This window comes from Marmota flaviventris, chromosome 14, assembly GCF_047511675.1.
Source record: "Marmota flaviventris isolate mMarFla1 chromosome 14, mMarFla1.hap1, whole genome shotgun sequence".
NCBI lineage: Eukaryota > Metazoa > Chordata > Mammalia > Rodentia > Sciuridae > Marmota > Marmota flaviventris.
In genome coordinates this window covers 88,644,301-88,671,888 of record NC_092511.1, presented here as the reverse complement: position 1 = coordinate 88,671,888, position 27,588 = coordinate 88,644,301, and the positions used below count along the sequence as shown (strand labels likewise).

The following is a 27,588-nucleotide window of genomic DNA, read 5'->3' as shown; positions in this document are numbered from 1 at the left end:
ATATGGGACAGTTTCAAAAACCCAATTTCAATTTAGTCGGGTGTGATGGTGTATACCTGTAATCTCAGCAACTCGGGAGGCTGAGGAAGGAGGATTGAGAGTTCAAAGCCAGTCTCAGCAGATTAGCGAGGTACTTAGCAACTCAGTGAGATGAGACCCTGTCTCTAAATAAAATTTTAAAAAGGGCTGGGGATGTGGCTCAGTGGTTAGGCACCCCTGGGTTCAATCCCTAGTACCAAAACAAGACAAGACTGTTTCTTCAAATGAGTTGTGAGGAGTAGAGGGAGGGGGAAATTTGGGAGAACCTATAGAGCGAAACCCATCACAACAGTGTGTGGACCTTGCTTGGGTCTTGATTTTGAAAAAAACAGTTGTGGGGGTTGGGTCCAATCTGTTCCCCCTCTGCAAGACTCACTGTATTGGTCCCTGTACCTATCTCCAATGTTTTCTTTGAATAAAGCCCACAGTACCATCTTTTTTTTTATTTAATATTTGTTTTTTAGTTTTAGGTGGGTATTGTATTTATGTGGTGCTGAGGATTGAACCCAGTGCCTGAAGCATGCTAGGCGAGCACTCTACCACTGAGCCACAACGCCAGCCCCACAGTACCATCTTTAAAAAAGAAAAAAATTCAAGCTGGACATACTGGTACTATAGTCCAGCTACTTGGGCAACTCAGATTGGGGGACCACTTGTGCCCAGGAGTTAGGCCAGGCTGGCAACAGCAAGGCTCTGTCTCAACATTGTAAAGGAAAAGATCTGGAATAATTTGAACTCTGGATAATTGGTATTTAGGCATTTATTAAACTTTTTTTTTTTTTTTGGTACCAGGGATTGAACTCAGCGGCTCTTGACCACTGAGCCACATCCCCAGCTCTATTTTGTATTTTTTTCCCTTAAAGACAGGGTTACACTGACTTGCTTAATGCCTCACCATTGCTGAGGCTGGCATTGAACATGACGATCCTTTTGCTTTGGCCTCCCTCCTCCTGCTTTAGCCTCCTGAGCCGCTAGGATTACAGGCATGCGCTATCGCGCCCGGCTCCTATTCAAGTTTGGCTAAAAGTTCCAGTCTCTTTTTTAGCAAAAAGACTCAGTTCAGTGTCACATGTTGCCTTTGGTTGTCAGGTCTAGGACAGTTGTCTTGTCTGCTGACCTTGTGGCACTGCTAAGAATGACAATTTGGGTTTGTGTTTCCTCATGGTTGGCATCTTGGATGGGAGTGCCACTGAGGTTGGTGCCCTCTCCAGAGGCACTCAGTACTGAATTAATCCATTGCTGACGAGGTTTGTTTCGGTCACCTAGCTAAGCTCTAATGTCTGCCAGGCTTCTCCACTGTGAAGTTGCTCTTTAATAAAAATCTCATAGGCTAGTACTTGGAGATGTCATCACTTCATTCCTATCACACTTTGAATTTATTTATATCAGTATGGCTTCATGTTTTATTTTACTTGGTGGATTAATATCTGTGATTCATTTATTTTTTGATTGTTCACTTGTTCCAAATTTGATTGGTGGGAACCTCTTCAAACTGGCTTCTAGGGTCTTTTGATATGTCCCTCTCATTCTTCCAGGGCTTATTTTATTTTCTGGCACAAAATGTACTAGGTTCATCTTCTAGGCTGTTAATAAACCCATGAGGTAGGTGCCATTATTATCACTCCCAGATTAGAGATGGCAAGCCTGGGAAAGCTCAGGATTATGCAGCTAGCAATCTGGGAGACAAGATCGTGAACCCAGGCCATTTAGCTCCAGACCCCAACTCCTTTTGTCCCCTAAGTTTTTATTTTGAAATAATTTCAGACTTACAGAAAAATAGCAAAAGTAATTGCTGTTAGTTTCAAAGAGTTCCTATTCATCCTTCACCAAATTTTCCCTATTAGTATTAGCATCAGACAGTAGATAGAATACGGGACAGTTTCAAAAACCAAATTTCAGTATAGTCACTGAAGCTAGGAAACTAATATTGATAGAATACTGTTAACTCATCAAAAAGACCTTTTTATTGGTACCAGGGATTAAACCCAGGGGTGCTTAACCACTGAGCCGCATCCCCAGCCCTTTTTTGTATTTTGTTTAGAGACAGGGTTTCAATTACTTAGGCCCTTGCTAAGTTGCTGGGGCTGGCTTTGAGCTTATGATCCTCCTGCCTCAGCCTCCCAAGACACTGGGAGTACAGGCGTGTGCCAGTGTGCCCAGTTCTTATTGGGATTTTGCTGGCTTTTTGGAAAATCCTTTTTCCAACCCAGGGTCTCACATTGCACTTGGTCCTTTGTTGTCTTCATGACATTCCTTTTGAACAAGGGGACTGGTCTCTTGGTTTTACTTTGGGGTTGTCTACTGCTGGCTCCTGGTTCAACTGACATTTTACAAGAACACCACAGGTGAAACTGGGCCTCTTTTAGTGCCTCATCAAGAGATGGTGACTTGTTACTGGAGCTGTAAAGTTTGATCATTTGGTGAAGGTAGTGTCTACTAGGTTTCTCCACCATAAATGACACTCTTTCCTTCTGTATCTCATGAGTAGACACCAATACAATGCAAACACTTTATTTCTGCCCATTAATTTTTCTGTCCTTTCTTGCCTGCAACATTACTACTCTATAATATTTGCCCAATAGTGATTTTATTTCTCCATTATTCCTTCTACATTTATTGGAAGGGAGAGCTGTCTCTTCTTCCTCATGGGCATATAATTTCAGCTATTTTTTTTTTCCTATCCCAGGGAATTGTGGAATGGCATGTAGAGACCAAGCCCTGATACTTGATGTGCTCATTGCTACTGGGGTGTCGCTGCTTCTAGGCCTTCCCAGCAAACAGTTAAGAAAGGCATGCACATATTCTAACTGGTGTGCTCACACATGTGCATTTAGCTTAATGTGTATTACATATGCAGATGTGTTCTACCCCCAGGTCCTGCAGGGACCAGGGCTATCTGTCCAGGGCTGGCCTGCAGGACCCCTAATGAAAGGCTCCTGGTGTAAACTCTGACACTGATGTGACTTGAAGGCCCCACAAAATGTGCTACACAGACACCCAGTCCTCCTCTCCTACCTGATCTCAGTTCGGTGGCCCTCTCAGTCACCAACCTCAAATGCTCTGGTCAACATCCTCCATGGCTAGCACCCAGGACATGGCCAACGACCCTTTCCAGCCCTTCAAGTGCCAGTCCAACCGCCTCTCCAGTTCATGTCATACTGGAGCCACAGCAGACCCCTTACCCCTTCCTGCTGAGTCACCTCCAGCCCCACGGCCCCAGGCATCTCAGCTTTTGGCTCTGCCTGGAACATTCCCATTGCCTGGCTCACCCTGGGCCCTCGCAAATAAGTCTGACCCACCTGTTGGGCTGTCCTTTTGGCCTCCAAGGCCTGTACGTGTGTTGGGAGGATAAATCTTTGTTTACTGTTGGCCTCAAACACTTGGCACCCTCAGACGTGCCGCAGGTGCTCATGGACTTATCAGAGAGCAGACCTCCATCTGTCGGCCCCACTGCCTGCCTGCGCGCCTCCAGGTTGCCTCTCAGTCTCCTCCTGTGCAGCCCAGCTCGGCACTCCTGCCAGTCCTCAACTGCCTGAGCTGAGGTCCAGTCCCTCTGAAAGGCACACACAGGTGCTCAGAGCAGGAGAGGATGCGAGGCACAGGACCCTGTCAAGGGCTGGGAGCCCTGTTCTCTGTCTCCTCTGGTGGATCATGGTGAGTGAGGAGGCAATGAGCCTGAGAATCCTGCTGGAGGTGAGGGCGCAGCCTCCTGGGGCCTCCCTGCACCATTGCCCTGCCAACCATGGGAACCCTTGGGCTTCTGGGCCACAGCAGTGCCTGTGTAGTCCCTCTGGTCTCTGCAAGTCCCCAGGGATGGTGAGCAAACAGCAGCACTCAGCCACAAGAACAAAGCCACACGCTGGGCCTTAGCCATAATTATTACTATAATGATTTTATAAAAGTTTTTTTCCAGGCAACTGTGTTAAATTATTGTACAGATCTGGGGAGAGGGAGGTGGGGCCCTGGCCACCATGAAGACCTTTCTTAAGGGGGATGAGAGAAGGAAATGTCCCCCACCCACTTTGGGTCTGACTCCTGATTAAGTGGCTTTCCCTTGACAAGTGAGGCCATTAACTCTTTCCTGTCCAGGGCACTGGGGCCAAGGAGAGGGAGCAGCAATCAGTGAGGTGCTTACAAGGGGACAGTGTGGCAAACATGAGCCGTGGCTGCCCGTAGCTCTGACGGCTCTGACCCTGGGCCACAGCTGCCTGCTGGGGATGGAAGACTGCCTGCTTCTCAGCCCTGCACCAGGCAGTGCCCAGGAGGACGAGGGCAGAGCGTGCGAGGGTTTGGACTGCTCCATTGGGTCGGGGAGAGGAGGTGGCAGGAGACACATTGCTGTGCCTCACTGCACCCAAGGGCTGCTGGCTGTCCCCCCTTCAGCCTGCTTCCCAGGCATTCTAGCACTCTGGCCCTGCATGGGAGCCTGTCAGAGGACATGGGGCATCTGGGTGTCTGGCACTGGCACTAGGGGAAGCAGCGGCAAGAGTCAGAGCAAGGAACCCCGGGCCTAAATGGCCCCAGCAAGGGGGGCACCCAGAACCACCCAGTGCTGGCTCCTCAGCTGCTCTGTTCCAGCCCGAGACTCCCACCATGCAGCTAAATGTTATTGTGTGTGTAGGGAAGGGCTGCAGGAGGCGACGCTGCCCCCCTGCCTCGGGGTTCAGGGCATGCAGGGGACCCTAAGCCTAGAACGTGAGCCCAGACCAAAAGAGCCCAGGGCTCTGGCTCCCCTCCCGTTCTCCTCCAGTTCTTCCACACGCCCTGCCCTCCTGGGGCATCAGAAGGTTTTGCGATGGACTGCACGGGAGCCGTCCTCTTCATACTCCTTTTTGGACACCCACATCTTCTTAAAAGTGTCCAGTGAGGCCAGGATGGAGCCCCTGTGAGGACGCAGGGATGATGTTCTTGTGGATCTGTGGACTGGGCCAGTCACCCTCTCTGGGCACTCAGAGCTCCAATCCCCCCACCTCCACCTGGCCTGGGCCAGGGCAGAGCGGACCCTTCCCAGAACTTCCCGTGGGGCCCTGCCTCACCCAATCCACGTGGAGTACAGCCGTTCCTGAGGGGCCGAGATCTAGGGGAGCAAGAAGCTACGTAACTGCCAGGCCCCACCCGGCAGCCATCCTTCCTCTCACAGCCCAGGCCAGTCGACAAGAGTGTGAGGTGGGGGACAGGGGAGGGGGAAGTCAGGCAGGCCCGACATGAGCGAGTGGGGAGGCGGCCTGCACTCTTCCTCCCCAGGTCAAGGCAGTCCCAAGCCTGTGCCCAAGGACGTCTCCACAGCCTCACCTTGATTTTTACGTCCTTCGGGGCAAGCTTCTTCACTTCACTCAGTAATCGGTCACCGAAGCCTGTGAACACAGGACTGCTGAGCCTGGGGCCCAGGTCCACCCTCCTTGCCACTGGCTCCCTGTCCAGGCTTTGGGCCCCCCAGCTGCCACCGCCCCTTTCTGTAGTCCTTTCCACAGGTACATTTTTGACCTCATAAATATGTCATCTAGTCACCAGGTAAATAGATTTAATTTAATCTATTGCCCCAAATGGCAACAGCGGTGCCTTGGGGCTCTGGGGCAAGGGGGTCCAGCCACCCCTGGGCTTGGGTCTTGCTCCCATCAGTGCTGTGCCACCTACCACAGTACCTTTGAAGAGTGTTGAGCCTCCTGAGAGCACAATGTTGGCGAACAGGGTCCGGCGAAGGTCCATGTCCGACTTGTGGATGGCGAAGGCCAGCACCTCGTGAAGCCCCTCACTCTCATCCCCCACCAGGTCCGGCTGGAACAGCAGCTCGGGGGCCCGGAAGCGTGCGGGCCCCACCTTTGGAGCAGAAAGGGTTGGGCAGACAGGCCCCAGAGAAACCAGTCTTCCCTTCTTCCAGGCCGGCCTTGGCGGCCACCCAGTACCACACTTGGCCACTTACATCCAGCGTGCTGCCATCCGGCAAGGTGTACTGCACCTTCTCTGTCTCCAGAGCCTCGTCCTTCTGGGGGTTGATGGACAGGTAGCAGGCACGCTGCAGAGGCAGGGACACAAGACTCAGAAGGCTGTACCGGGACACCTGCAGCCCAGGGCTTGACCTTGTACTTAGGTCCCATGTCCCCTCCCTAGGCTGTCCCCCTACCCCTCATCACCTCTTTGATAGTCCGGACAACCTCAAACTCAGCTGAGGTATGAAAGTCGGCTCCTTCCTTGCGCAGAAGCAGCCGGAGATAGCGGGAAACGTCACGGCCAGCAATGTCCACCCGCATGATGGAGTGAGGCATGGCAAAGCCCTCATAGATGGGGACAGCATGGGTGACCCCGTCCCCAGAGTCCAAAACCACTCCTGTCGTGCGTCCTGTTGCGTACCTGTTACCAGGTCAGCATCCCCTCACCTCAGCAACTGAGGCATGGGGACCTCCTCACCCCTGGGAGAGACCTTGGGACATCTGTATTGTCTAGTCTGAAAGAGTGGCACAAAGGACTCGCTAAAGGAACAGTCATCAGAGGCGGCAAGGGGTTGTTCCTTCGAGGAAGTCAGACCCCTGGCCACTGCAAGCAGGAGGGTGGCCATGGGAGGAGGGGACCCAGGGGCACTCACAGGCTGAGCACGGCCTGCATGGAGATAAACAGGGCCGGCACATTGAAGGTCTCAAAGAACACCTCCGCCGCCTTCTCCCGGTTCTTACTGGGGTTGAGTGGGGCCTCCGTTAGAAGAACAGGGTGCTGCGAGAGATGGGAGAGTGGTGGCATGCAGAGGTCCACAGGCCAGGCCCCAGGGGTCCCGTCCAGATGGTTAGATCCCTGCTTCAAGCGCAGGCGCAGGCGGCTGCAGCCTCCTATTCTTTTTGAGGGCTCCATCCTGTTATCTTCGGGCAGTTACTCTCCCAAGATCTGGCGCTCTCTGGAAAATTCTGCCTGGCTGCCCCTGGCCGAGCAGGCACACACAGACACAGTGACGCGCCAGCAACGCTACCAACATGCAGGCAGGAAGGGGGAAGGCCTGACCAGAAAGGAAGCAGAGGGACAGGGCCCAGGAAGCAGGGAACACTGGGAGCCTGGGGCAAGGGCCAGCCACCACACCTCCTCAGAGAAGGTCTGCAGCTGGTCCTTGGAGTAGACGTACTGCCAGATGCGCTCCATGTCATTCCAGTCCCGCACCACGCCGTGCTCCATGGGGTAGCGGATGGCCAGCAGCCCCCGGTGCTCCTGGGGGAAGTGGGCGGAAAGACAGGAGGTGGCACCAGGCTCTTCCCCAGCAGCTGCTTCCGGTCTCCCTGGAAGCTGCCTGCTTCCTCTGCCTTCCATGGAACCACCGTGCCCACTGGCTGTCCCCTGCTTTGTGGCAGGTTCTGGACGAGGAATATGCTCATCTGTCCAACAGCATCTTGGCTCAGAATTCAGTGAGCTTCAACTGGCTGAGGACCTGAGAAAATGACCACCTGCCCCCTCCAACCCATGTTGCCCCTTCCCCCACACTCACTGCCCACACATTCCCCATCTGCTCTGCCCTGTCTGCTGCCACCTGCCCCACTCCCATCAGCACACCGCCCCCTTGTGGTCACTGGTGCCCACTGCTCCTCCAGGATCCTGGCCCACTTACAGGAGCCCTGAGCTCCCGGCCAGACACGCTGCCTCCATCTGCTCTGTGACATCCCCTCAGAGACACCTGTTCTCACTGAGCACCACTGAGCTTCTCTCACCCATAACTGTGGCTCCTACCGACATCATCTTCTCCAGAACCATGCCCGCACTCCCCAGAGCCTCACACCGTGTCCCCAGCTGCCTACATGGCACCTGCCCAAGATGGGCTTGCTCTTCTTTCCACACCCCTGGCTGGCTCCTCCTGAGATCTGTCTGGGCTGTGATGTGGTGGCTGTGCGGTCCCTAGGTGGTTTTCCCAGGCTAGAGTGTAAAAGGTGGCTCCCGTGGCCCTGGTCAGGGAAATGCTAATTCTGAAGTCACTTTTTAATAATCAATATTTCCTCTGTAGTTTCCAAATAGCTTCCAAAAGTCAGGATATGAGGAGGTCTAAACATATCCCCCAGAAGAGACGCCACCACCCCACATCTCACAGAAGGGAGGTACACACACAGCACTTCACAGCTAGAGCCCAAAGGGTCTCAGCACTCCTGTGAGAGAGGACCTAAACCCAGGGAAAGGCAGGCCCCACAGGTCACCTCTGCTTTTGGTCCGATGAAGAGGTCTCCCTCCAGGGCTCCAGCCATCACTCGCATGTGCTTTGGCCGCCCAACACTGCAAGTACACATGGAATGAGTGAGTGGGCAGGGCCAACTGCTGTGTCCAGGAAAACTAAAGTCCAGCGCCAAAGCTCCAGAGTACCCAGATGTGGCCACAGGACACAAGACTGGAAACTGGGGCCTTGGGCTGTGGGACTGTAGAGGGTCTCCCTCCTGGAGACAGCTGAGTGCCGGAACGCCAGGATCCCTTTATGGACCAGCCACAGCAGAGGGTCAGCCTTCGGCAGGGACGTCTCTCAGCCCACGTTGTTGACTTCAGGGGGCAGGGCTGTCATCACTTTCTACAGACTGAGTGAAGATGGTCCCAGAAAGCTGGGTGGTGGCTCCCTTGGGCATCTCTCACTCCTTTGATGGCCCCTTCCTACTGCCTGAGCTTCTGGAACTGAGGTTCAGCTCTTGGAAACTAAGAGTTACTGCTGGATGAGCTACAGCTCTAAAATGTGACCCAAGTTTCCTGGCACCAACAGGAACCTTTCATCACGCCCACAAGTGCCAGCAGGAAAGCTAAAGCCCGCGGGGTTCCTGGCGAGGGCCTGGGGTTCTTGGTGTAGCCTGTGACTTTGGGGGCTTTAGGATCCTGCTCTGTCCTGGCCTTTAGGTCACTAGTTCCGAAGCCTCCAGAATTCTGTGGAGGGAAACGTCCCTGATGGGCTAGAGGGGCCACGCGCTCTAGGTGCCCTCTGGGATGGCATCCCTCCAGGGATGGTCTAGCACCACCTAGGGAAAGACCCCTGTGTCCTATGGATGTCCCCAGCACTGTACTGGGAAAGGCCTCTCTTGACTGAAACAAAACATTTCCTAGGCCAGGTGTCATAGTTTAATCCCAGTGACTTGGGAGGCAGGAGGATCACAAGTTCAAGGTCAGCCTCAGCAATTTAGCAAGGTCCTAAGCAACTCAGCAAGACCTTGGCTCAAAAACAAAATCAAAAGCAAAAATAAACATTTCCTAGGATCTGAAGATAAACAAGCCCTGAAGAACACATTGCCAGGGGAACACAGGTAAGGATCCTGGAAGGAGCTTAGCATTCCTGAGGCCCTGGGTTCAACCCGAGCACTAAAAGATATAAAAACCACAAAACACTTCAGGGAGGAAGGGCCTGCTGACTCTTTCTACTGCTTTAGTTTGGCTGTCCCCTAGGAGAGAGCTCCCTTTTATTCCTGCTGCCACAGCCACACCCTGTCCCCAGGGCAATGCTGGCTGCCTCTCTTCCACACTGGCTCAGGGAGACAAAGATGAGAGCCCCCAGAGAGGAAGGGGAACCCAAGGCCCTGTCCCTTCAGAGCTCTCTTGATGTTGTTAACCTCCCAAATCTGGTGTTTTCCCTTGCAAACGGGCAAGAGTTGTCCTCAAAGAAGAGAGCCATGACCCAGGGCTGGCGGTCTCCCAGGAAGCACACAGAAGAGGAAGAGCTGCTGCCCCAGCAACACTTACTAGTTTGGGAAACAGTATTTTGGAATCTGATCTCCAGCGAAGCCAGCCTTGATCACTCCTGAACCCTGCAAGGAAAAATAAGGTTTAGCTTCTGACATTCACCTTCAGGTGTGGAGAGCTGGCTGTCCCACCAACAGAAGCCAGGGAGGAGACCACTGTTCCTGCCGAGAAAACAGGAACATTTACAATACACCAGTGGTTCAAAACTGGGGGTGATTTTGTATCCCCATGTCAGAACATCTGGCAGTGTATGGTTTCCGAAGGAGGTGGGAAAGCCAGGGATACTGCTAAACATCCTACAGTGCACAAACCACAGTCATGAATAACAATGATCCAGACCAAAAGGTCAATTGAGCAAAGCACGGGGAAACTAGGCAATGCATCCTTCTCTGTAAGCTCTCTGGCTGGTTCCTCCCAAAAGACATCTAGAAGCAAACTCTTAGGGCAGTTTTTCCCAACAGCTCCCTTTTCTCTTCCCCAGCAGAAAAGGGGCAGACAGGGCCTGCCAGGGAAGATGACTGGGTGCACAAAAGGACTGGTGCTTTTCCTCAAGTGGCTTCCCATGAGATTCCCAGGAGAACTTGGTCCAGGCACTGCTCCAGCCTGGAAGTTGGACTTAAGATCTCAAAATGAACCTAGCATCTAGTAACCATGCCAGAATCTTTTCAACACCTCTTCCCACCCATCTCCACCACAGCCCTCTGGGTTGGCAGCGTAGAAATAGACATCCCCCAGTTATAGAGGAGGGGCTGGACAACCAGAGGGGCCAAGTGGTTGCCCTTGGAACTCATAAGTTTGTTGATAAATTATGTGAATTATTTGCCCACCAAGAAGGGAAGTAGCTGGTCTGAAACACGTCCCCAATTCCAATTCTAGTCTCAGTGTTCGCTGCCTGCTATGACTCAGGCAAGCCCACATGGGTACTCCAAAAAAGGCGGCCATTCAGGGACCCCACCTGGGTCATGTGGAACAGAGACAGAACCCAGGAAGAGCAGAGGAGAGTCATTATTATAAACTACAAGGCCTGCACACCAGAAGCATCAGCTAGAGGCACTTGCACAGACCCCAGCCCTTCTCTTCTCCCCATGTCAGGCTCTAAGGCCAGAAATCTTCCTGAAAAGCAAGCCTGAGTGAGCCCCAGTGCTGAAGGACAAGGCTGTAGGAAGCCAGACATCATCTTTCTCCTGAGGCTTCCAAACAATGACCCCAACCTACATCTCAGTGTTGAGAAGAGTGGCCTTGAACTCTGTACTGTTCCACAGGCTGTGGAATTTCTGCCCTACACAGGAGTACTTAAGGGGAGAGGGTCAAAGCCGCCAAGAGACCATCCAGGTGATGGTAGATATGTGGCTGGTGGAGAGTAACTTGCATTTTTTGCTACGGGGTGCAGTCCTCTTGGTAAGTGTTTTAAACATCACTAGGTCAAACCACTCCAAAAGATGAGGCCAGAAGTGTGCAAAAGGGCAAATGCCAGCCCACCTTCTCAGGTGGCCAGAGCCAGGGGGAAAGGATGAGCAAAAGGGGCCGGGGCCCAAACTTGACCAATGATTCTACTCTCAACCGAGCAGGGTCCGGGATGCGTCCACGGGCCTGATGCACAGGTGCACCCGATGGGCACCTGGCTGTCGCTCCAGCTGTCTCGGACTTCCTGGGTTCCCCAAGGGGGCTCTGCTTCGCGACCGGGATGCTGGTCCAAGGCCAGGGCAAAAAGGGCCAGGTGGCCTTTTCACCCAGGCCTTGGAACTGAGCGGCCCTGCAGGGCAGCGAACCTGGGAACGGGCCGAGACTGGCTGGGGTCCCTCCCCGCGCCGCCGCGAGCACCCCCGGGGGCGGGACACCCACCCTCCCCCCGGCTGCTGGGCCTCACGTTGTCGATGACCACGGGCTGGTTGGCGATGATGTCGTAGGACTCCATGGCCGGGCAGGGCTGGCCCTGCCCAGCAGGAGGGCTGCAGGAGGGACCAGCGGGCGGGCGGGCGGACTGGGACAGCTGCGACTCCCGACGCGATGCCGCGCCCCTCCCCCCTAAACGCGCAGCCTACGCGAGCCCCGCGGGGCTTTCAGGAGGGCGGCCCGCGGCCAATCAGAACTCCCACCCGGCCCGATTGACGTCGGGCGCCAGGGCCCGCAGCGGGGGAGGAGGGCGTGGCCTCCGGAGACCGGTCGGCCAATCGAGGCCGTCCGGAAGAACGGCGGGGCGTTGCCAAGGTAGGCTGCGCTGCGTCGGGAGTGACGTCATGGCTCCGTTCTTAAAGGGTACCCCGGCAGGTCTGCGGGTCCCCGAGGCCGGCGGCGAGTTGGCCTGTCCCAGAAGACGCTTTCCCGGTGCCCCAGCACCTCGGCCACGCTCTTGGTGCGCGCACCTTCCCCAAGGAGGCCAGCTCTGGGTGTTTCATCCAAAGAATTTCCTTATTAAACACGGAGAGGGATCCCATTCCTTGTAAAAAAAAAAAAAAAAAAATTACACTTTCATGGTAATTTGACATTGGCGTTTGTCGAGCGCTTGGTATGTGTCTGCAGAGCGCTTCTAAGAATGTATGGATTTTATATTAGATCCTCATAACAGTTCTACCACGTGGTTGTGTTGTTGGTTTCATTTTGCAGGTGAGGTAACCGAGGAGTGTCATAGTACTTGTATAATTTGTCCAAAGTTGCGGAGCTGTGCTGGGGTCAACTGCTGCAACCTTGCAAGATAATATGCGTCCTAAACTCATTTACCAGACTGATCTGTAATTATTTGTCTCAACATATACCTTTTCCATTAGACATGAGCTTGAACTTTATATAAAGTTTTTTATTTTGAGACAGGGTCTGGCCAAGTCACCCAGGTTGGCCTCAAACTCGCAGTCCTCTTGTCTCAGCCTCCCAAGTCTCTGGTACTACAGGCTGTGCACAGTGCCCAACTGATTTTAGGCCATCTCGGGCTGCTGTGTTTTCTTTTTGCAGAGACCAGCAATCAAAAGTGAAAGAGTTGGAACCCAGGTTAGCAGTTATTTTTCTATTTGAGATTGGACATCTTCTGCTTCTGGTTATTTTAAGAGTGTGGGTTGTATGTTGTTTTATGTGGGTTTTTTTTTTTTGGGGGGGGGTTGAACTCAGGGGCACTCAACCACTGAGCTATGTCCCCAGCCCTATTTTGTATTTTATTTAGAGATAGGATCTCACTGAGTTGCTAAGGGCCTACTTTTGCTGAGGCTGGCTTTGAACTCGTGATCCTCCTGCCTCAGCCTCCTGGGCCACTGGGATTATAGTTGTGCCTGACTTATGTGTTCTTTTTTATACTTTTTTTGTTCTATATTTTGTTTTTCAAAGATTTTATTTTAGAGAAATAAAACTTATACTACTGCCATGTCATAGATTAAGTTATGTTCCCCCAAATTTAGATGTTGAAGTCCTAATCCTCAGGACCTCAGAATTTGAGCATATTTGGAGATAGGGTCACTATAGAGGTAATTTTGTTATACCAAGGACATTAGGGTGGGCTCTAATTTAATATGCTGGTGTCCTCGTAGGAGTAAATTAAAACACAGGTATATGTAAAGGGAAGGAGATGTGAAAACACAGGGAGGGGACAGTCATCTGCAGGCCAAGTCCTTCCTTCACAGCACTCAGAAGGAACCAACCCTGCCAACACAGTGATCTCAGATGTCAGCCTCCAGGACTGTGAGATGATAAATTCTTTTGTTTAAGTTACCCATTTTGGAATACTTTGTTATGGCAGTGGTAGAAAACTAATATAACTAAACTCTCTAGGATTCTACTCTATAACTTTTGTGTAACTTTTTGCCTCTGTAAGATTTCTTCCATCCCAGCCATGGCTATGTAATTTATGGGACCCACCACAAAATGCAGGAAAAAAAATAGAGGGAAAAACTGTAGTTAAAGATTCTACCACACAAAATTTTTTTCCTTTGAAAATAGTCTAATACTTATAAAACATAATAGGGGAAATAGTATTTATGAGAAATATATTAGTGAGTCAATGCAGGTTTCAGTGTTATAATTTAATAACATTGTAACAGTCAGCTTTCCCTCACTGTGCCAAAATATCTGAGATAATCATGTTAATAAGAGGAAAAGTTTTTTTTTTTTTTTTTTCAGCTCATTGTTTCAAATGTTTCAGTTCTTGGTCACTTGGCCCTGTTGCTTTTGGTACATCACGGCAGGAGCATATAGCAGAGGAGGCTGCTCACCTTGTGGAGGCTGGAAAGCAAATAGGAAGGAAGGAAGTGACTGTTGTCCCAATATTGCATGGCCCCAGTGACTTCCTTCCTTTAAGCCCTATCTCCCCAAGGTTTCACTACCTCCCAATAGTGCCACAGGCTGGTGACCCAATCCTTTAACACATGGGTCTTTGAGGGACATTGCAGGTCCAAACTATAGCAACCATAAGTAACAACACTTTGTTAGTGATGACTTCTTATTTTTATTTTTTTACAATGCCGGAGATGGAACCCAGGACCTCATGCATGCTTGGCAGGCAAGTTCTCAACCATTGAGCTACATCCCCAGCCCTTTAGTGTGATGTCTTGATCAGTCACATGATTTTTCTGGCCACTTAAGCTGCTTCCAATTTGTCACTTGCATCTTCAGAGTTTTGTTAATATCCAGCTGCCTTCAGGCTGCAGCACGTGCAGGACTGGAGGACATCAGATAACGAAGGAGTGAGCAGAGAGGCTCCTTGAGGCGCCCAACGCCCCCCCTCTCCACACACTTGGGCCCCCTCCCCCATCACCTCTGGAGTGTTACCTCACAGGCCGTGGGTTCCGCAGTATCCTGGAGTTTAAGGTCCTAGAGTCTGAAGGATTCTCAGGAGACTGTCTTCTCCCTGATGGTGTGCAGATGGCAAAAATGAGTGCAGTTGTGATCCTCTTTTCTGTTCTCCTCCTGGACGGCGGGCTGGGTGGAGAATCCCACCCTTTCCCCCTGATGGAAGGTACTGTGGTAAGCCTGTGGCTGTGGCTGCTGGGGGAGTGTGAGCCTGAGACTCACCTTGAGCCTGAATCAGGTAGGGGCTGGCCCCTCTGCAGGCGCCGAGGTGCACAGGCCTTCTCCTGCCTGCCTTCCCCTCCCAGATTCACCACCCAGGATGCAGAGCTGGGGAGAAGGGGCAACTGTCAAGTTTCCCTGGCTTTGAGTCTTTATCAAGTGTCCAGCTCCGTGGGAGGACAGCACACCCGTGCATTCTAGCTTTTCTTTCTAAAACTTTTCAAGCATCCATGAAAGTGGGAAAATGGGTATTCGGCACTGCCACATGCCAATCATCCTGATCTTATCTGTCCCCCCCCCCCCCAGAAATGGTTTTTAAAATAACGGCTTTATGGGGATAGAGTTCACACACTGTAAAATTCACCTTTTTTGAGGGGGAGTGAGCCCAGGATACACTGCCACTGAGCTACACCCCAACCCTTTTTATTTTTTGAGACAGGGTCTTGCTAGTTTACTGAGGTTGGCCTCAAACTTGCAATCCTCCTACCCTAGCCTCCCCAGTCACTGGGATGACAGGTGGGCACCACTGTTCCAGCTAAAAAATTCCCTTGATCCCATGAGTTCTTGACCAGCCTAGGCAACATGGTGAGACCCTGTCTCAAAAGAAAAGAAAAGAAAAAAAAATCACCTTTTTAAAAGCATATAATTGCTGGGTATGTTGGGGCACATGTGTAATCCCAGTGACTTGGGAGGCTGAGGCAGGAGGCCTGCAACTTCCAGGCCAACCTCAGCAACTTAGTGAGACTCCATCTCAAAATTAAAAAAAAAAAAAAAATAAGGACTTGGGTTAAATCCTCAGAACCCAAATAAATAAATAAAGATTGTTTAATTTTGCAGAGTTAGTAAATTCACAGATTTGTGAATTAGATAAGTGATTTCTTTTTCCTCTAGTTCTGGGATGGAACCCAGCCCTCTACCACTGAGTTCCATCCCCAGCCCCTATCTAATTTTGGAGCATTTTCACAGTTCTGTAGATTGCTCTAGATCTTTTGTGTAAATGGAGCCATACAACACTTGGACGCGACACTTGGACGACTCAGCGTGTTTTCCAGTTTCATCCATGCTGTAGCACATGTCACCCCCTCATTCCTTCTTGTGGCCAAATTACATTCCATTGCATGGATCTTGTTTGGTTTGTCCTGCTATGCAGGACAGTAGATCTGTCCTGCAGACATGAAAAGATGGCCAGTGAGTGTCCTACAACTCAGGAGCTTCATCATTTCAAATAAAAAATAAAAAGGGGTGGGAACGAAGCTCAGTGGTAGAGTGCCCTGAGGTCAGTCCCCAGTAACACACACACGCACACACACACACACACACACAGTGAATTTTATAGTATGTGAATTCTATCTCCATAAATGACGCAGTCAGGGTGGCAGCAGGAAAAGGGTAGAAAATACCTATTCTTGTCAGGACACTGAGAGACCCACAGGGTTTCTGTGACATTACTTCATGTGTTTACGGAGTAGCTTGCACTTCCTTTATTATTGATTCTTAGTGATTCACAAATATCTGAACAAAAGAAAACTTATCACACCTGGAAGCAATATCCATGTACCATAAAAGACCTGGTGGTCAGCCGGGAGTGGTGGCATGTAGCTGTAGTCCAGCTACTCAGGTGGCTGAGGGGCAGGAGGGTACCTGAATCACCGGTTTGGGATCAGCCTGGGCAACGTAGTGAGACCCTCTCTCTTAAAAAAAAAAAAAAAAGAGGCCAGTTTGGTGCAGGGTGCACGTCTGGAATCCCTGTGGCTCAGGAGCCTGGAGTATTGCCAGTTTAAAGCCAGCCTCAGCTACTCAGTGAGACCCTGGGGATGTGGCTCACTGGTTAAGCACCCCTGGGTTTAATCCCTAGTATCAAAAAAAAAAAAGCCTAACAACCAATTTTCCTACAGAGTTGAAACTTTTAGGTGCACAAATTACTCAGCTGCGTAGTCCTTAGACTCAACTTTTCAAAGGAAACCCTGTGACAAATGAGCTTTGTTACTGGGTTAGGAACTGCAGATTCTTGGAGCTACTTCGTGAAAGCTCTGTGACACTTAGAATAGTTGGGCACTGTGATCCTGCTAGCCCCTTTGAAGGGGATGGGTTTCTCTTTCCTGGTGGCTTTGTACAGTTGCAGGAAAAAAAAAAAAAGTTGGCCTAGACCTTGAATCAAAAAAATGTGTCCCAGAGCTGAGCCATCTCAGCCTTGATCCAGAAAAGCCTGAGGGCTGGGGGCATGGCTCAGTGGCAGAGCCTGTGCTTTGGGTGCGTGAGGCCCTGGGCTCCATCCCTGGCACCCACACACATACACAAGAATGAAATTACAGCTCAAAAATCTCTACAGGTGGGCACAGTCTGTTAGCATCAGTCATTGGCGTCCATGAGGTGGCCGCGTGTGGATGGGGAGTGTTGAGATCAGTCTGTGAAGTCCTGGGGAGATTGTTGGTCAGCCCACTTCCACAGGCACCTTTGGCTTTTTATTCATCCGTGATCACATCAGGAGCTCCTTGGCACCTAATGGAAAGGTCACCAGGGGAAACTGAGCCCAAACAAACCTTTTCTCCTTTAAGTTGCAACCACAGAAAACTGACTTAACACAGTCACGTGGCTGCCATTTGATAATCAGGTCCACTGCCATGGTATCAGTGTGCTGTGGTCCAAGGACCTTTATTCTACTTTGTAATGACCCCAAAGCACAAGAAGAGTGATACTGGGAACTCAGATATGCCGAAGAGAAGACAGGAGTACTGCCTTTAAGTGAAAAGGTAAAGTTCTTAATAAGGAATGAGCAGAATCATATGTGGAGATTGTTCAGACTACATTAAAAATGATTCTTCTTTTTCTTTGGTGCTGGGGATTGAGCCCAGGGTCTTGTGCACGCTAAGCAAATCCTCTACCACTGAGCTACACCCCCAGCTCCAGAATGAATCTTCTACCTGTGAAATGATAAATAAGGAAAAAGAAATTAGTGCTACTGTTGCTATTTTACTGCAAACTACAAGTTCTGACAACAATGTACAGTAAGTACTAGTTAAGATGGAAAGAGCATTATTTATATGTTGGGGTGGGGGAGAAAACACACATAGGATTCAGTATGATCCATGGATTTAGGAATCCACCAGGGGTCTTGGAACATATCCCTCACAGGTAAGGGGGGATGACTGTATATCTAGGTCAATAAAAGATTTTTTTTTTGGAGGGCAGTACTGGGCATTAAACCTAGGGCTCGCTAGGTATGGTTGCACACACCCCTAATCCAGTGAGTAGGAAGGCTGTGGCAGGAGGATCTCAAATTTGAGGCCAGCTCCCCAGCAACTTGGCGAGACCCTATCTCAAAAAAAAAAAAAAAAAAAAGACTGGGGATGTAGCTCACTGTGGTAAAGCACCCCTGGGTTCAATTACCACAGAACCAGCCTCATACATGGTAAACACCTGCTCTGTCAATGAGCCATGTTCCCATCCCCCAACCCAATAAAAGATTTAATCACAGCTAATTTTATTTTCCCTACAGATTTGAATACATTTTCTTCAAGTTCAAAAAATCTAGAAAAAGATTTTGCTAACATATTTGGTAAGTGACCACCTCATGTGTCACCTTTGGGCTGGTTCAGAGCTGCATCTTGTCTGTGGTGTCTCCTGGGTCACTTGCTCCTGCTGTTTTGGGGGGAAGACAGGTGCTTTGTCTTGTGGCTAGAATCAGTTCCTCCAAGTGTCAGAGTCCTGAGAAATTAAGCAAAACAGGGAGATAAACATTTGGAAAGGACTCAGCTCCTTATAAGAGGGCGAGACAGCGGAGGCATCTCTCAACACGGGACAGGAACTCTGGGTTTGCTCTTCCTCACCGTGTGCTATAGAGAGGCCCCAGGAACCTGCATTGAATCCATCCCTGGCTGCAGGGGAGCAGGACTGAAGGCAGGGGACTCACAGCTGGCTCTTGCACACCAGCTTGCTGTGCTCCAGGCTTGCTGTCTAGGAACCAGAAGACTGTCCTCTCCCTGTGGGTACCTGGGGTCCTGCATCCAGTCCCTCCTGTGCAGGAGGGAGCATGTGCCTCTGCAGGAGAGAGTTGGCCTCAGGGCTTGGGAGGTTGCTGTCACCCGCCAAGGACCTGCTGACCTGGCCATCACTGTGCCAGTATTGGCCTTGGCAATGCCGGGCATCACTGCCTTGCCAGCTTCTTTCTCAGCAAGCTTTTCAGGGACTTGTAGGTCAGCACATTGAGCTAAGAGAGGGTGGTGGGAGGACTCCCCATTTTCCTGGTGAGTCTGGGGTTCATTTTCTGGTGGGTCCCTTGTAAGTGCCTATTCTACCAAGCAAGGGGACCACCACTGAAGTGCAAGCTGCCCCTGGAAATGGACTCAAAATGTATACATAGTGAATGAAATTTCTGCCTGGCGCGGTGGCGCAAGCCTGTAATCCCAGCAATTTGGGAGATGGAGGCAGGAGGATTGCAAGTTCAAGGATAGCCTCAGCAACTTAGAAAGAACCTGTTTCAAGAAATAAAAAGGATTGGAGATGTAGCTCAGTGGTATAATTCCTAGTATCCAAAAAACCAAAAACCAAGGTGAACGGGATCTGTGATGGTTGCTTCCTGTGCATTAGCAAAGAAAGTCCAGAAGGGTAAGTAAATCATCATCTCCTAGGTCAAAGCTTTAACAGGGGGCCTTACTATTCAGTCATGGCGGCATAAAGATATTCTGGTCAGTGACGGCCTGTGTATTTGAAGGTGGTAGCCCACGTGTGTAAAAGATATGCCATCTTGGTTTGTGAAGGACCCTCTGTGATGTTTGGGTCCAATGAAGAAATTGCCTAATGATGTGTTTCTCACATTGTTAAGTGACAACATGAATATATCTCAGTAAATGTAATTGAAAAAGCACTTACAGTTTTATAAGCAGAGCACTTTCCGAACTTATAGAATCTGCTGAAACTCTCTGATGACTTTCTGTTTGGGTTGTCAGGTCCTTTGCAGTCCTGATATTATGGAATCGTCACGGTCAGGTCCCTTCTTGTTCCAGGTCCTTCTCTGTGGATGTGAGCTGGGTGTCATCTGCAGCCCTCAATGACTTCTCCAAGGCCATAGTTGTAGCTTGATGAAATCCTGTTCTTAGAAGGCTATTTCCAGGTGTCCTTTGTGTCGTACACCAGCCCACCAGGGCAGCTGTGGGACCATGAGCGTCAGATTTCTGGTGAAGGGAGTTGACAGGGGGTCTAACATCTGTGGACAAGAAGGACCTTGAGGCCTCAGTAGGTTTAATGGCCAAGAAGATCCAGATCTCAGATGTCACGGTTTAGATATGAGGGGTCCCCCCAAAACTTGTGTGAGACAATGCAAGAATGTTCAGAGGTGCAATGATTAGATTATGAGAGGTGTGACCTAATCAGTGGATTAATCCACTGATGTGGATTAAACTGGATGGTGCCGGGGGGTGTACTCTTGGGGTTTATTTTGTCTGGTGAGCAGAGAGAGCTCTCTCTGCATTCCGTGGCTATGGCCTGAGCTGCCTTCTTCTGCCATGTTTTCTGCTATGATATGCTGCCACGACTCAGGCCCAGAGCTATGGAGTCAGCCGACCATGGACCGAACCTCTGGAACTGAGAGCTGAAATAAACGTTTCCTCCTTCGAGTTGTTCTCATGAGGTCTTTTGGTCACAGCAGTGAGAAAGCTGAATACAACATCAGCCCTCCCTGGCAGCTTCATTTCCTCCTGCTCTGCTCTGCTCAGCTGAGGGCTTGTCTCTGGGACACTGTGGGCCTGGCTGGTTTTCTTCCTCTTCTCTTTGTCCCCAGCTAGTTCCACTGCTGTATGTGGCCATGTGGGTGTGTCTGGTCAGGCGAGTGTCTACTGTCTCTCATGTCTGGATGACTCAGACCAGGTGCCAGTTCCCCTCTGCCTCCGAACCCCCAACACCTCATACAGCTTCTGTGCTGAGTTGGGGCTTTGTAAAAGTGTGATGTATCAACAGTACACAGTCTTCTACCCTCTCCCGATCTCCTTGGGCATTATGATCTTCAGGCACCTGAGCCTGGTTCCTCTGTGAAGTGGCCAGGATTGTCTCAGGATTGTCCACAAGTCGCCGTAGTGCCATGCCATGTGAGAATGTGATTTGATTGCAGTTTCTGGAAAATCTGACGTCGAGTGGCTTAAACAAAGAGTGATCTGTCTTCTGTCACAAACAAGACGAGGAAGGCAACTATGACTTTCGTGCAGTAGCGCAGATTAGGGACAGTTTTTCTGAGATCATCATGGCCTTTCCTGGTGCTTGTGTCTCTTGGTCACAGGACAATTTCTGCAGCTCCAGACATTACGGCTGCTTTTAAGGCAAGAGGGAAAAGGGTTGGGGGACATGCAGCCCCAGCATTTCCTTCTCTTCTATCCTCCTGGGTCCCAGGAGTCTTCTGAGGACCTTGAGTATCCCGGGACCCTGGCCTGGCTACCAGGGAAGGTGGAAAAGGAAGAGGCTCCCTCTGAGGGCCTGGCTCTCCAAGCTCCAACAACAGTTAAGTGTGGAAGAAGGCGAGAGTCGCCTCGGGGTGGAAGTGCACAGAGAGAGCCTACAGCAGATTCCTCATTTTTCTGTAAGATGTTAGTGACATCTTTGCTTCCTTTGAATTATACATCTTTTTCCTCACCTCCCTTGTCTACATATTCCACTTATGCAAGGTTCCAATAAGCAGAAAATTAGCAACGTTCACTCTCTGATCTGGGGTTGATTGTCATAAAAGATGATGATGAGCTGTTCTGCCTTCCACGAGTCCTCTCTCTGGCCCTACGCTAAATGCTTTAGGGACATTGCTATAGTCAATGTTTCCAAAGTCTTAGGAGTTCAGTGGTAGTATCCCCATCCTATGCAGCAGGAAACCAAAGATCCAAAAGGGGAAGTTACTTCTTGAGGTCATGTCTGGGCAGGTAGCCCAGAGGGATTTGGGCCTAGGTGTGCCTGTCCCAAAGTCAGGATTCTGATTGTGAAAATCTTCCCAGGAGAGCAAATCGGGTCTTAAAGGAGGAAATATTGTGACTCTTGAAGAAAAAAAGAAGGTTTTCTTGTGCATGGTGACAGATTGGGGATGGCTGCCGGGAAGGGGCAAGACAGAAGGGATGGCACCAAGTATCAAGAGACAGGGATGGACACGGTGGCGCACACCTGCAACCCCATAGCTCAGGAGACTGAGGCAGGAGGATAGAGGGTCCAAGCCAGCCTCAGCCACTTAGCGAGGCCCTTAAGCAACTCAGTGAGACCCTGTGTCAAAATAAAATATAAAAAGGGCTGGGGGTGTAGTCGAGTGTCAAGCTCTTCTGAGTTAAAACCCTAGTGTGTATATATATATATATATATATATATATATATATATATATATAAAGATTTGGGGCAGAGTTTCAATCATGTGTCCTTAGTGGGCAATGTCAACTGCCCATATCTAGATAGTCACAATTCTCCAGAAATGACTGAGGTGGTTGGAGTTGCCTTCCCCAAACAAGATGTGTGAGCGCACAGTGTCCCGTGTCCATAGAGTCTGTGTGGTGTCTTCTCCCCTCTGTGGAGGCTTTAGTCAGGCACATTTTGCTCTGGCTGAGCCTCGTGGTGTGCAAGGATGAGCTAACTTACCTTTGCTCTTTCCCTTGAGATGAGATTCTCCTGCAGGTGCTTTCCAGAGACCCATACTACACCAATTTTGTTGAAGGAGGGACCGCAATCACGAGGAGCCACTTGAATGAAAGCAAGTATATGTCATGGGCCCTGTGAGTGCCCTGTTCCATAGGCCTGTGCAGTGTCCTAGGGGATCGAGGTGTCATTTAGCATTGTGGAAAGCAGCTGCTGGTGGGGAAAAGCAATTGAGATGTGGAGGGAGGAGCATTCTGGAATCTTCTCACAGCTTTCCATCAGCTGTGGGAGTCTCCAATGTTCTAAAGTGTGACTATCCTATATTTTGGAATGATCCCTGATGTGCAGTGTCAGGCAGGTTCTGCTACTTGGGATGATGCTCAGAGCACAGGAGCCCCATTTGCAGGTGGGGTTCGCTGTTTTTTTGTTCACACAAGCTGTATGTAGTGTAATAACTTTCTTTTGAAAAATATTTTATTAGCTATTGATATCTATCTATTTATTTATATGCGGTGCTGAGAATCAAACTCAGTGCCTAACCCATGCCAGGCAAGTGCTCTACCACTGAGCCAAACCCCAGCCCCTGTAATAACTTTCTTGACATTCACGCTCTATGGTACTGATCATGAGGGCTCCAGTCACTGGCCTGGGTGACCAGAGCCTTCCCATGTCCTCACCATCAACCGCCCTCCTGTCTCAGCTCTTGTAAAATATTGGCCCAGAGCAGCAGAGCTGATTTCTTCTGTAGCACTAATCCTCTAATGCCAAAGCTAAGAGCAGTCAGCTGGCCAACTATGCCAACCCCATGCACATTAGCCCCACATAGTCACACACACTCTGCCCGTGTGCCATATTGAATTTATAAGACTATCCGTAAAAGCAATTTTGAAACTAATGATCTTGTTGCTGACCTTCATAAGTGCCTTGATGAAGAAAGTATGAATATTTCACTCCACTGTCCTGAGAGTATTGCTCTGCACCATGTTTTCTCATGCTCCCTGGGCTGATAGGAAATGATCCCATAGTGTTATCAAGTGCCGGAAGGATTAAGTGTATCTAATCCTGATGATCCAGTGTCTCCTTGAGAGTCCTGTGCATTTGTCATTGACTGGGTCAGAGTAGTCACGCCTGATGTCACTTGGTATGTACCATCCTGGCCTTTCTGTTAGTTTTCCTGTTGAATTCATGCTGTCGGTGCCTAAGTCGCATAGTTGCCATCAATCATGTGAACAGGGGCTTTGTCACTGGTTTGGTGTTGGAACACGACATTTTTGTAGCTGCTTCACGCATGCTCCGAGAGGCTCAGAATAGGCATCACGGCCAACCGCATGGTACTCCTCTCAGGGTACCTTGCAGAAGAGTATGACTTTAAAGACGACGTGGAGACTCAGTGAGAGGTTTAATCATAGCTAAGGCTTCTTTTCCCATAGATGATCTCCAGGAAAGCAGCTTGAAAACTCCTGAATTTACATCAAGTTTAAAAAAGAAAGAGGAGCATTTGGCCAAATTATTTGGTAAGTGACCTCCTCATGGGAAACCTTTAGGCTGGCTTAAGTCCTTGGTTGTTTCCCAGGTAACCTGTTCCTAGTGCTTTGAGGGGAAGGCAAACTCTGTGTCTTGTGGCTATAATTAATTCCTCTAAGTGTCAAGGTCTCGAGAAATTAAACAAAATATGGAAGATAAACTATTGGAAAGAACCCCATTTCTCACAGAGTGATCCATGTGGGAGCAAGCAGCAAGAGCACCAAGTGGGTGCAGGGAAATACTCTGGGGGTTTTTAAATAGAGAGATTCTGCCCTGCCCTCAGCAGTCAGAGTCTGTGTTGTGTGGGGAGAGCTTTGCATCAGTTATTTTTTTAATATTTATTTTTTAGTTGTAGTTGGACAAATAACTTTATTTTATTTATTTATTTTTATGTGGTGCTTAGGATCGAACCCAGGGCCCGCACATGTGAGGCAATGGTTCTACCAGTGAGCCACAACCGCAGCACTATGCATCAGTAGTATTTAAAGTCCTCCAGTGATGCGTAACTGTGCTCCTTGATTCTGCCCCAAGACTCTCAATTTCTATATGAAAAAAAAAAAGAAAAAGAAAAAAAGAGAACCACCTATGTTTCAGGTGGAAGATGGTGGGGTGGCACACTCCAGGACTTTGTCCCTTCACCAAAACAACAACTCTCTTAGGAAGAACTATCTTCAGTGGACATTTGAGAAACACTTACTATGTACCAGGTGACCTTGGGGAAGGGACTGATAGGTTTTGTGAATGTCAGCATTTCATGTAGCAGCTCCCATTCTCCATCCCCAGCCCTGTGGCTGGCTGATGTGAGGACAGCAGTACACAGTCCTGGAGCCCCATGGGAAACAGGGACACTGTCCTCCAAAGCTCAGGGTGTGTGTTTTGGTTGCTGATGGTTGCTTTAGGTCACAGAGGAGCCAGCCCCTAGCCTGGCTGTTGGTTAAATCTCCAAGGGCTGAAGAGGCCCCCAAACCACTCTGTGCAGGGGATTTAGAGGAACAACACTGTTTTGCTTTCCCCTTTTGGGGTTTAGATGCTTAAGTAAACCTTTATCAGGTCATTGGTTGACCTCAGAGATAAGAAAACAGGAACAGCACCCCACACAATAAACCATACAAACACTATAACAACAGTTTGAAATGATCACAAATGGATTCTTCCATTCCTTAACAAGCCAACATCAGCAATCCTACAGAAATGTGAGGATTATGTTTCAGAAGCAGCAAAACATAGTACTCAGAAAGTTCAGCTTAAACATAAAATGCAAAACATACAAAGAGACAGGAAGTATGGCCCATTCACAGGACAAAGGGACTTGACAGAACCCACCCCTGAGGAAGCCTGGACATTGGAACTATTAGTCCAAGATGTTAGTTCACTTGTCTTCACTGTGTTCATTGAACTAAAGGTCCCATGGTCAGTGACATTAAAGGAATCAGAAAGATAATATGTGAACAAAACGAAATATCAACATTGAGGTAGAAATATAATAAGGAGCCATTCAGCATTCTGGTGCTGAAAATAACAGTCTCTGAAACAAACAAGTCACCTGAGGGGTTCAGCAGCAGGTGTGAGCAGGCAGAAGAAAGGCTCAGCAAACTCAGAAGACGCTGAAATGATCTGCTCTGAGAAGAAAAGGAACAGCAGAGGAGGGACTTATGGGACCCACGAAGCACAGCAGGGTACACAGTATGGAATGTCAGAGAAAGAAAGGAGAACTAGTTTGAAGAAATAATGGCCCCAAGCTCCCCAAATATGATGAAAGGCTCAACTAGACATATCCAAGAAGGTTAATATAACTCCAAGCAGGCCAACAGAAAGAGATCCATGTTGAAACACATTGTAGCCACATTGTCAAAACTCAAAGATACAGAGAGACTCTATTACAATGGAGAATGAGAGAGAACGATTTGATTCATCACATACAAGGGATCCTCAATAAAACACAGCTCATTTCTCCTCAAAAACCATGGAAGCCTGATCACAATGGGATGTCACATTTAGAATCCTAAAGACACAGTTGTATGTCTCAGAAAGTGGCCCTTTAAGAATAAAGTTCTCTTAGCTTATATATAAAATTAAAACTCAAAATGTTTTTGAGATCTAAATTAATGAGTTAAAACTTTTTTTTAATATTTATTTTTTAGTTAAGTGGATTCAATAACTTTATTTTAAGTGGTGCTGAGGGTGGAACCCAGTGCCTCACACGTGCTAGGCATGCACTCTACCACTTGAGTCACAACCCAGTCCTGAGTGAAAACTCTTAAATTGTTGTAGTACCATAGAAATCTTCATGACCTTGGATTAGACAGTGATGGCTTAAATCTGGCACCAAAAGCACAGGCAATAAGAGAACACAGATATATTGGATGTCATCAAAATTTAAAACTTCTTTGCATCAAAGGTATTTCTCCCACAGAATGAGAAAAAAAGATTTGCAAATAATAATCTGATATGGGATTAAAGTCCAGAATATCTAGTGAACTCCTGTAACTCAACAACCATGACAATAGAACAAACAGTAACTCCAAAAAGAACTTAAATAGTCACTATCCAGCAGGGTGTGGTGGCACACACCAGAAATCTCAGTGGCTTGGGAGGCTGAAGCCAGAGGATCCCAAATTCAGAGTCAGCCTTGGCAAAAAGTGAGGAGCTAAGCAACTCAGTGAGACCATGTCTCTAAAGAAAATAAATAATAGTACTGAGCATGTGGTTCAGTGATTGAGTGACCCTGAGTTCAGTCCCCAGTACCCAGCACCCCCACCGCCACTATCTAAAGTCACTATCTAAAGACAATGTACAAGCACCACAAAGAAAATGTTCAATGTCATAGTCACAGGAAATTATAAAATACCACTGCTTCACAAATGTAGGTGAGGATGAAGGAAATTGTAACCCTCCAGCATTATAGTGGGAATGTAATATGAAACAGTTGTTGCAGAAAATATTTTGACAGCTGCTTGGTGATTAATCATAAGACCATCAGGTGACCAGCAGCCCCCACTTGTAGGAAGGAACCACAGGAATTGACAACAGGAGACCAAACACTTTACACCAGTGCTCATGGCAGTGTTATTCACACTTTACACCAGGTGTCCATCAATACATGAAGGCAAAAGCAAAATGTGGAATGTTATCTTCTAATTTAAAAAGGTGACGGGCTGATGCACGCTACAGTTTAGATGGACCTTGACGGCATTGAGCTAAGGATATAAGCAAGACAGAGGATCCCAAGTGCCATGAGGTGCTACTTATGTGTAAAGCAGGCAGGTTCATAGGAGCCTGAAGCAGAGTAGAGGGTATGGGGCTGGGGGAGGGGAGAGTGGCACTGGTGTGTGACAGGTGTCTCAGTCGGCCTCCTGCTGCTACAACAGGTGACTACACACTGGGTGACTTATGGTGAACACAGTTGATTGGCTCACTGCAAGTCCAAGGTTGAGGGTGTGGCACCTGAAGGGGCTTCTAGCTGAGTGTCCTGTAGCAGCAGCTGAAGGGCAGGAGAGGAAGGGACAGAGGGAGAGAGGAGGGGAGCAGGGGTGCAGCTGGAAGCACCCTTGTCTATTCATAAAGAGGCTCCCCCTGAGGTGATAGTGTGGATCCATTCATGAGGATAGAGGACCCCACCCCTTGGGCCCCATCCCCAACACCACATGGGGGATCAAGATGCTATCTCATAAACTCTGGGACACATTTCAGCCATAGCAATGGATACAGAGTGTCTGTAGGGGTGACGATGGAGCCCTGGATACTGCTGCTGCTCATGCACACACTGTGAAGGTC

At 49.2% G+C, this 27,588-nt stretch overlaps 2 protein-coding genes across 2 annotated transcripts in view; one reads left to right on the top strand and one right to left on the bottom strand.

The window, feature by feature from the left end:
• Positions 1–3,915: 3,915 nt before the first annotated feature.
• Actr1b (actin related protein 1B) lies at positions 3,916–11,825 on the bottom strand. Its single transcript, XM_027919794.3, has 11 exons — positions 11,579–11,825; positions 9,712–9,776; positions 8,199–8,274; positions 7,102–7,227; positions 6,620–6,744; positions 6,171–6,387; positions 5,960–6,052; positions 5,682–5,856; positions 5,332–5,393; positions 5,076–5,116; positions 3,916–4,922 (listed from the first exon to the last, which is right to left on the bottom strand). Exons 1-11 carry the CDS (start codon positions 11,624–11,626, stop codon positions 4,820–4,822), a joined length of 1,131 nt encoding a protein of 376 aa, XP_027775595.2. The 5' UTR covers positions 11,627–11,825; the 3' UTR covers positions 3,916–4,819.
• The window catches only part of C14H2orf92 (chromosome 14 C2orf92 homolog), a 34,096-nt gene continuing 18,132 nt past the window's right edge, over positions 11,625–27,588 (top strand). The window contains exons 1-2 of the mRNA XM_071601267.1: positions 11,625–11,919; positions 23,721–23,804. Coding sequence (XP_071457368.1) covers positions 11,625–11,919; positions 23,721–23,804 — 379 coding nt within the window. The remainder of the gene's footprint in view (positions 11,920–23,720; positions 23,805–27,588) is intronic.